This window comes from Spinacia oleracea, chromosome 4 (genome assembly GCF_020520425.1).
Source record: "Spinacia oleracea cultivar Varoflay chromosome 4, BTI_SOV_V1, whole genome shotgun sequence".
NCBI classification, from domain to species: domain Eukaryota; kingdom Viridiplantae; phylum Streptophyta; class Magnoliopsida; order Caryophyllales; family Amaranthaceae; genus Spinacia; species Spinacia oleracea.
This window is the reverse complement of record NC_079490.1, coordinates 173,414,101-173,423,818: the sequence shown is the minus strand read 5'-3', so window position 1 is coordinate 173,423,818 and position 9,718 is coordinate 173,414,101. Positions and strand designations below refer to the sequence as shown.

The following is a 9,718-nucleotide window of genomic DNA, read 5'->3' as shown; positions in this document are numbered from 1 at the left end:
CTTCTTTTGAATCATGTGGGGGAATGTTGGAGTTTGTTCCTCCAAAAAGGAATGCTTCAAAAGAATGAAAAACCAATTGTCCCACATTGATAAAAAAACCCACATACTACCTTCTTTATATATTCCACTACCCTTTAATGATTTGTTAGAAGACTAGAGAGGTGGAACTAGTAACCACACACGCGCGCCGGGCCAGGCCGGGCTCGGGCGAGGGCGAGTGGCGCGGCGCGTTCGCGGGTGTGGGTGGGGCTCCTTTTTATTAACCGTTATTATTTTTGGTCGTGGAATCTTTGCAAGATTGACGTAACGGTTAATTGATTTCTTTGACGATTTGATTTCCGTCAAAGATATTATTCCGGTTGATTGCTTCAGTTACGAAATCAATCAAGGACTAATTGATTGGGTTTCCGTTTTTAGCTTAACCGTTTTGGCTATAAAACTTGACCTTCCCTTCCAGAAAAATACACACAGAAAAATAATCTCTTCCTCTTCTCCGAAATGAAAACACAAAACCACCATTGTTCTGGGCATTGCTGAAGAGTGTTCTCAATCTAGTTCTTCGTCGTACACCGAAGGATTGGAGTCGTGTATCCCTGGGGGTCGGTTGCTACGAGTCCGCGTGTACTTAGCGGGGAAAATTCGACTTTAGGGCAGTGATTGGTGTCACGCCACGACATTGTTACAGATAAGCTTGTTCTAATTATTGTTCTTATTAGTCATAGTTCCTACACCTTAGACAGGTTAACTGTGATGTATTGTCTAAGGCTTTTGGTAAGACGGTTTCCCAGCTCGAAACCGCTTTGTTAGACCAAGAAAACAACCTTCCCTTTGGTGTTGGCCGGAAAAGTGGGTTTGGGCTGAGTAGGGTTGTTAAGGCGGCCAAGGGATGGTATCGAGGGAAAGAAGATGGTGAGCCTGCGGTGGAAAAGATGGCGGCCGAGTTGCTGTGGTTAGCCCGGAAAATGGAGGAGAGTGGTGGAGGGGATGTGGTGGTGGAGATATGGGGTTGGGTTAGGAATTTGGGGTGGTTAGCTTTGGGAACTGAGCCAAGGGTACAAGCTTCATTGGTCAAGCTCACAGGTTTGTAATTGTTATTAGTTGTTGGAGTTTCCTGTCTTTCAAAGTATATTCTCTCTTACATATATTGTCACATTCCTAAAAATTGTTATTACTTGTTGGAGTTTACTTGTACCATTTTGTGGATGTCTGAATAAATTGTCACATTCCTAAAAAATAGAGATATATTATGGATAGACTTCCTGATAACAAGATACAACCAAACCATATCTAGGATAATTAAGTGAAAATATGGTAAAATCTTAATCATAAGGGGTTACGACAATGTGACAACTAAATCCAAATGGAAGGAGTATAATGGTTGTTGTTGAATGTTTCACCTACAAAACAATTTCATGTGAGGTCGATTGATTTTGAGTTTATTGTAGACGTTTCATACTCCGTACTAACTACCTTTTGTAAGGACATAATTAGTTTATTTTGGTATTATAATTTAGGTTATGTTCGAAAGACCGTAGAATAAGGCTCATTTTTCACCTTATTTTCACTTATTTAAGGAAGTTCTGATACGATAAGTTCAAGAAAAATAAGGATTACCCAAATACAATTTATAATCAAAATAAGTTTAGATAAGTTCAGATAAGTTTATATAAGATATGTTTAGGAAAAACGAAAGTGAAAATCAGGTGAATAGAGTGCACCCTAACACTCAGCTAATGACTTCTTAACTAATAGTTTGGCAGAAAAGAGATTGTAAGGTAGCATTCCTGCAATATGTACCCTTCAAATCTTTGTGTATCAGGAAAAAAAAGGAGTTTCTCTAAACTTTTAAGCTCTGCAGCCTTCTTGATCAAGCATGCAAAGGATATGGGTAAAGAGCAACAAAATGAAGGAGGCAAAACAGAGCAGCAAAAGCAAACCAAAATGAAGATGTTAACAACATGGCTTCCTTTGCTGTGTCAAGCCAGCAACGGGACTGATGCACCGACTCTTAGCACCAGTGAACGAGGAGAGATCGAAAGAGCATTGGAAGAGATCATAGACATGATCGAGGAAGAAGAAAACAGAGAGATAGTACTGTCCTTGTGGCTCCACCATTTCGCTCAGTCTCCCTCCTCGGATTGGCCTAACCTCAATGGCTCCTACCTAAAGTGGTGTAACATCTCTCGAAAGCTTCTGTTGACACCAGGGTAAATGAAAGTGCTTATTGTAGGCTCTGTTTGGTTTGGTGTAAAACGTTTTCAGTGTGAAATTATTTTCTATGGTACACACATTTTCCAAGGGAAAAAAGCAATTCCAAATTTGTTTTCCTTTGTTTGATTCCTTAAAAGAAAATGGGAGAAGATGGTGAAGATTGAGGGGAAGAAGGGAGAGGGAGGTAAGGAGGAAATATCGAAAACGTTTTTCCATCTTTTGAGGGAGTTATAGAAAATTGTATTTCATTCCTTGCTAAACCAAACAACGTAAAATGATTGAAAAGGGGAAAATTGTTTTCTATGAAAACGTTTTACACCCTACCAAACAGAGCCATAATTTTAATACAGCAATTTCTATAGCAGTGTACTAGGAGTACCCAAGTATGTTAGGCATATAAACTCTAGCTTTAAATATATTGTTTTTTGTTTTTCCTAAATCCTAAAGTCAATTATAATTCAGCTTCATAATGCAGATGCAATGTTCAGATCATTCCAGCAGCAGATAAATTAGAGGGGCAGAAAGTTATTTTGCTCCAAATTAATAAGATTAATGAATAATTAGTTGGTAACTTCAACATGACACAATGGAAATGTGTCAATGATTATGCACAATTAGAAAGCATGATACACAAATTTCTAACAATTTTCTTGCCACGTAAAGAATTGAGCGGGGAGCTTGTTCAAAGCTTACTTGCTCGTCGAGATTATCACAAAATGAACTTCGTATTTTCAGCATCGAACATTTCAGAAGAAGATAGCTGCGGCTCCTGTGACAAAAACCGGAAAAAAAGAATCAATAAATTACAAAGAAGTAGACTAGGGAAAGCAAAATTAAATTTTTTTTCTTTTCTTTTTTGAAATTTTCATATTAAATCAAGCCAAAAAGAGCATACTCTGAAAGAAATCATACAGAGTCAAACTTCCAGCATAATTGTTTTGCAGGATCAAATCAACATAGCTGATCTTGAGATCTTCATAAAATTTAACTTTTAAAAGCAACATGAAACTGCTTCATATCATCCACTTGATTTGAAAAAAAAAATCCACGGTAATAGCAATTACTTTCATCTTTGAATTATGGTGAAGTAAATTCAAATTTCTCAATAGATTGTGTTCCTTTGCTTTATTGAAACTAGTAAGCTAGTAGGCCTGTGATTATAAGGGTAAAGTGTCAAAAATAGAAGGGGGGATTCAAAAGAAACAAACACCTGCCTGTGATAATTTGCGGTATAACAGCTTATCAATGAGCTTAGAACTGATGCATCTTGATGCAAAGGTCTCCAGAATGGTCTCCCGCACAGAATTCAGGAGTTCAAAGTATGTCAACTTCGGTTTACTCAAAATAGCTTGGATGAAACAATGTGTCATGACACCACTCATGCCCTTTTTAGTAAAAGCCTGCATTCATAACAGAAATCAACTTGTAAGAAATAAAAGAGAAGCCATTTTTAACGGAATTGATACTGTGTTCAAAATAAGAACAGTTTAATATTACAAATGTTGAAAGTTAGACTTTGCGAGTCATGAGAAACTTCTATAGTAAAGAAAGCCTAAACAAACAATGCATTCGGGTGAAATTGACATGTCTCATAGTCTATAGCATTTGGATATCATCCATCCAACATCGATGCAATAATTATTCAGTTCAGCACATCAAAAATGTGATTCAGGAATCAGAAACATTATGAGGGGGAAGTAAAATAACTTGTTGCATACATTTTCAACAAGAGCATCAACATTAAGTAGCATAAGAGAAGAAATGATCCTTACGTTGCTGTCGGTAGCCATTTCATCATCACGACAAGCACTAAAACAGATAGCACGACCACCCCTTGTACACTTCTTAGCTCCAGAAGGAGGTATGTTGTTCAACCATTTCCTCCTGCTTAGATTTGAGGGACAGACCAGGAAATGTTGTTAGATTACTTAGATATAACACTAACCAATAACCAACTCACGACTAATGTCTATGTAGACCTTGAAGTTTATCAACATATTTTGTTTTCTTTACAACAATGTCCACTCAAACTATCCTCTGAAAAACAGACCACTATAAACTTATCCACTTTCCAAGAAATGACTTATTTTATTGTCTACTGTAACAGAGAAATTAGACAGAGTTTTCCCCCAATTGCAAGTCTGTGATCAGCTACTAGTTCCAGTCTAATGGAAATCGTTAGCTATTTGGCAAAATGAATTTGCCCTGGAAGCATTTCCTTTAGCCTGAAGTTAAAATAGGTGAAGCAAAGCTAACATATAGTATAGTATCAGTATAGTATAGTATAGCTTCAGAATAACAGGATTTTCCACTTAGAAAGCATAGAGGGATAGGAATCAAGTGCTTAGGGCACAAGTAAATAGCGCTATTATATATGACTGCAGCTTACCCTTTAAGCATGACCTGAAGTCGGGAAGATGTGATTCTTACCCTTTTAGATCATATAGGTACTCGAGATCGAGGATAGTTCCACTATGACAAGCATCAATGATTGCATGAAGTGTTACCCCCTTAATTAGAGGCTTAACTATCATAGTGTTGATATCATTGTCAAGGATCATTCCTTCGGTCTTGAAATCAACAGGGCATAGTGTTTCATCAAATCCGTCAAGCTCATCATTATCAAAATCATGCTGTCGCAAACCATGTCCTGAGAAATAAAACACCAGTGAATCCCCTGGTTTGCTTCCTGCAACAAGCCATCTCAAGCTTTCTTCCATGTTTGCTTTGGTAGGAAGTCGATCAGGAGTATTCTCCTCTGATTTGTGTTCAATACAATGTTAGCAACAGGAAATCAAAAAAACACTGAGAACTTGCGTGAAGAGAATAAGAATATCATGAGAAAAATTATAGAAGAATAATATGAAATTACCGGTAAGGACTCTAATTTCGTGCTCTGGAAAATGATAACGATTCAGGAGAAGCTGCTTTATATTGTAGACATCAGTAAGAGTTCCTCTCAACTTGTATTTCTGCTTCTTGTAGCTCACGCCACATATAAGTGCTCGCTTCCCAACCCTTGCTGCAGGGATACTTCTAGGGCATGCATTTAATATTGTAAAAGAAGCTTTTGGCCTTTGGCTTGCCATAGCCTTATATTCAGCTGACCCTGAAGTGCTTCCAAGGTTTCCATTTCTGTAAGTGTAATGGTTTAGACTAGAACTTCTGGTCTTCTGCAGCTGAACATCTTTCTGAGTTCTGTTCTTCAGAATATTAGTACAGTTTGTTACTTCACATGTTTGTATAGGAATTACAGAATGGCATCTTGAGCAACAAACATAACCAACCCGTTTGATTGTTAAATGTTCTAGCCTGCAATATCCACATTGGATTACGCCGTTCATTATTCTTAGCTAGGAAGAATAATTAATGGCTAATGACGGCCAAGATATCCCAAAAGATTTGAAGAACATAAAGTGAGGAAGTTTCAATCGCATCTCAATTTCAAAGACAATCATATTTTGAAGTGCTTCCACTCAGAAATTTAACATAACTAACCACGATGTCAAAATATATGTGAAGCATAGAGATGAGTAGATGTTAAATCCCACTCTTTTCCTCCCTCATTTCGTACACATAACATGGAAAATGGCAGTAGCATCATTCCACCAACATACCTTTTTGTTCTGCAGGTATATGAATAACTAAGTTACTAACGAAGCAACAGTACTTTATAAAGTCCCTCGAATCAGATGCTCCACTCTGCATCCAGCCCATGGAGGTTCCAAGGTCTTTGATACCCACTTGTAGCAAGACCTGCAGATTAAAGAAAAAAATGCAATGTTTTAAAGACAACCTAATCAAAGTAAAGAAGAACAGCATGTTATATTTTCCTGGCCCCACAGATCTCATTTGATACCATCAAATAGCATAAAGAACCTTTTTACATCAATTATGTGCAACATGGCAAAAATGGCATGCATACAACTTTGTAATCATGCAAGCATTCAAAGTAATTAATGCAAACTTACATTCTATCAGTATTCCATTGTGCTTGCTATATACAGTGCAGTACTAGAAGGGTGGCTTCTGAATACTGGATTACTGGAACACGAGTTACCCGACATTAACCTCACTGCGAGTTACAGACGATAAAGAGTTGCTAGAAGAGTTCAAAACGAGTACACTAGTTTTAACTTTATGTAAAAACTTGCACATCTTTTGCACAAAAATCATCATAAGCTAATCAACATCTGTGATCAATTTCAATTAACCTTGTGAGTTGTGATAGTTATTGTCATTGAACTATGAAATGTCTGCAACCTAGAAACTGATCAATCACATAATTAAGAAGATCAAGGATAGTAAAGCTACAACTTGCACAAATAGCTACATTGTGGGGGAAAGCAAACATCTGATCACACTTATGTTATCAGCCAGAATGTTATCACTTATCAGCATTACCATAACAACAATAAAGTATTAACAGTGAAAGACCTACATAATCAAAAATTCAAATGTACTGAATCAGGACTACTTTTTCTTCAGGTCCATCATTTTACAAAGATAAACCCTAAAAATCATTCAAGTTTCTAACCCCCAATAATTTTCAGGCTTGCAGCTGTGAAACACCCACAATTTAAAATTAATCATCTTAAATACCAAAAACACCAAATTCAAAGTTCACAGTTATTAAATACCAAAACAATCTAGACAAAAGTCAGAATCAAAGAATCAATTATTTATTTTTCTGGTAATTTGACTTTTGGGTTGCAGAAGGCTGCATGATAATTTTTCAATCATACATAGTACGATTCTTCCTGTTAGCAACCATTCATTAAGAATCAGAACTTTGAAAAAGACTCCATAGTATAGTTACAATACTTTTTCCCATATTTCAAACACACTAATAATAAATAAATAAAATAAAAAAATAAAACAAAATTAGTAAATTATCTGAAATGATCTTGAGATTTTGAACAATTGAGTATGTAAAAGCCCTACCTGAAAGAAACCCAAGCGCAGCAAATGTGGGAGATTATCAGAAGATTTGATTTTGGGTTCGACATTGTCAAAATCAGCAAATTTGGAGGTTTGAAACAAAAAATAAACGTCGGCAGCAGGACTTGAACCTGCGCGGGCAAAGCCCAACAGATTTCAAGTCTGTCTCCTTAACCACTCGGACATACCGACACGTTACAGTAATTTTTGAAAAAACAATGTTAATATAATGTATATGTGCTCTATGATACGGAGTAATGAAATATGCGTACACGTTTTGATTCATTAGAGGTTAACATTAATAATAATTCTCTTTTAAAGTCTCCATATACCACGCGATTTGCTTGGGCACCTCCGGCCTCTGGTATTGTGAAAATTAACTTTAATGGGTTAGTTCGTAACAACTCTGGAACAATTGGTGTAGTAATTAGAGACCACCTAGGAAATAATGTTGTTAGTCGAACTAATCTTGAAACCTCCTCTCCACTTCTTGTTGAAACAATAGCTCTAATTTATTAATCATAAATATTTTGCAGGGACAAGCTCATTGCCCGTGGAAGATACGGATATTAATGAATGATGTCAAACAACTACTGAATCATTTTGATAAAATTATTCTCGCCACATAACATATTCATGCATACGGGTGCACGGTGCACCATCTCACATTTTCTCCTTATATGTGAGAAGAAAATGTGGTGGGAACCTAATGGACATAAATATACCCTTGGGTGCACGGTGCACCCGGGTATATCTAATAATTTTCATATTTATAGGGAAGACAATCGCGCCGCAGCTGATTATGTTGTCGTCTTAGGTCATTGCATACAGACGCACCAAGAAATTAACCCATACATAGATAGTAAATTTTCTTATTTTATATTTTTAGATAAGTCAAGATATAGTCTTGAAAGAATACTATCCTAACTTTTATTGTATCTTTCTTTTCAAAAAAATAAGTGTTTTATGATTCTATCCAAAACAAGCATTCTTATAAATGTCTAAATTCGAACTTGCAACCTCTGGTTTCAACAATAAAGCATTATCCAATTAAGTTGTGACCTTTTACATGTTATATTTACAAAAATAATATTAATATAATAAAGAAATATTATCTTGTGAAAAAAAATTAAACATAATTTCATTAAACAATATAATAATTAATTGTTACTACGTATTCACATAATAGTTCAGGGTATCACCCGGCCTAAATACTAGTTGTTTTCCAAGTTATGCTCATTGTTTTGAAAAGTTACAAGTATCCCTTAGGTGATTAATTAACGAACTTGGGATTAACAAGTTAAGTGTCAGATTTACGTGAGTAGTACGTACCTTTATTTGATTATGTATTTGGAAAAGATTAGGACTGTATAATACATTAGAAAAACATTGAGGGGCCGTTTGGTCGGAGAAGAGGAAAGGCCGGAAAAGAGAATAAGAATGTGAATCAAGGAGAATGAAATGAAAATTCTTTGTTTAAGAATGGTGTTTGATTTTCCCATTCTTCTCCCCTCTCTCTCCTAGATAATAAATAATAAGTAAAAAATAATAAATAATAAGTACTCCAATAAGTAATAAATAATGAATAATAAGTAATAAATAACAAATAATAAATAATAAGTAATAAATAATAAATAATAATAATAATAAATATTAATTAAAAAATAATTATTAATAATAATAAATAATAATAATAATAATAATAATAGTAAATAAATAATATTAAGAATAAATTATTTATGATTTATTAATTTTATTTATTTATTAATACTTATTATCTATTATTTATTTATGTATTTATTAATATTATTAATTTATTATTTATTAATATTTAATATTATTATTAATTATTTACGAAGTATTATTTATTATTTATTACTCTGTACTTATTATTTATTATTTATTGATTATTATTTATTAAATTTTTCATTATTATTATTTTATTTTATTTTATTTATTTTATTTTATTTTTAATTTTTAATTTTTTTATTATTTTTTATTTATTATTATGAAAAGAGGGTGGTCAAGGGAATGAGAATGGCAAACCTTTGGGGGGTGTAGGGTATCATTGTAGAGGGATTTGGGAAGTGAAAAAGAAATTAAAAGAGGGTAAAGGAAATGACAAAAACCATCAAACAAACAACAACAAAGTGAATGAAACTCCATCATTCCCTTTCCCTTTCCTGAAGACCCTCAACCAAACGCCCCTTTAGGATATACGGTGAATAAGCTGGAAACTTGGGGTATATCTTGAAAAATGTTGATTTTTAAAGGCAAGTTTGTTAAAAATGACCTTTTATAACCCAAATTTTGCGAGAAATGACCTTATATACTCCCTTCGTCCCTTAATACTCGCACCGGTTTGACCGCTGCGGAGTTTAAGACACTTGAATTGACTTATTAATTTAATGGGTGTTAGTTGATAGTGGAGTATTTTTTTTAATATAGTTAGAGGGAAATGTGTAAGAGATGGGGATTAGTGAGTGGGGGATGTGAATTTTTAAATGATTTTTTGTTGTGAGTAGGGGTGTAGGTGAGTTAGTAGATAAGTGTGAGAAATAATATA

The 9,718-nt window shown here is 34.7% G+C and overlaps 1 protein-coding gene and 1 non-coding gene across 6 annotated transcripts; both read right to left on the bottom strand.

Moving 5' to 3' along the window:
• Positions 1 to 2,678: 2,678 nt before the first annotated feature.
• On the bottom strand, positions 2,679 to 7,311 carry LOC110777706 (metacaspase-1). Of its 5 annotated transcripts, none has more exons than XM_021982297.2 (7): positions 7,156 to 7,275; positions 6,183 to 6,255; positions 5,084 to 5,967; positions 4,642 to 4,969; positions 3,984 to 4,095; positions 3,426 to 3,611; positions 2,679 to 2,980 (listed from the first exon to the last, which is right to left on the bottom strand). In XM_021982297.2, exons 3-7 carry the CDS (start codon positions 5,553 to 5,555, stop codon positions 2,921 to 2,923), a joined length of 1,158 nt encoding a protein of 385 aa, XP_021837989.2. In that variant the 5' UTR covers positions 5,556 to 5,967; positions 6,183 to 6,255; positions 7,156 to 7,275; the 3' UTR covers positions 2,679 to 2,920. The 5 variants fall into 5 exon arrangements, with proteins under 5 accessions (XP_021837989.2, XP_056698909.1, XP_056698908.1 ...); XM_056842931.1 differs by having other exon boundaries at positions 3,422 to 3,611; positions 6,183 to 6,286; positions 7,156 to 7,263; XM_056842930.1 differs by having other exon boundaries at positions 6,183 to 6,286; positions 7,156 to 7,260.
• TRNAS-UGA (transfer RNA serine (anticodon UGA)) lies at positions 7,263 to 7,344 on the bottom strand. Its single transcript has one exon. It is a non-coding gene; the product is annotated as a tRNA-Ser (tRNA).
• Positions 7,345 to 9,718: the final 2,374 nt, after the last annotated feature.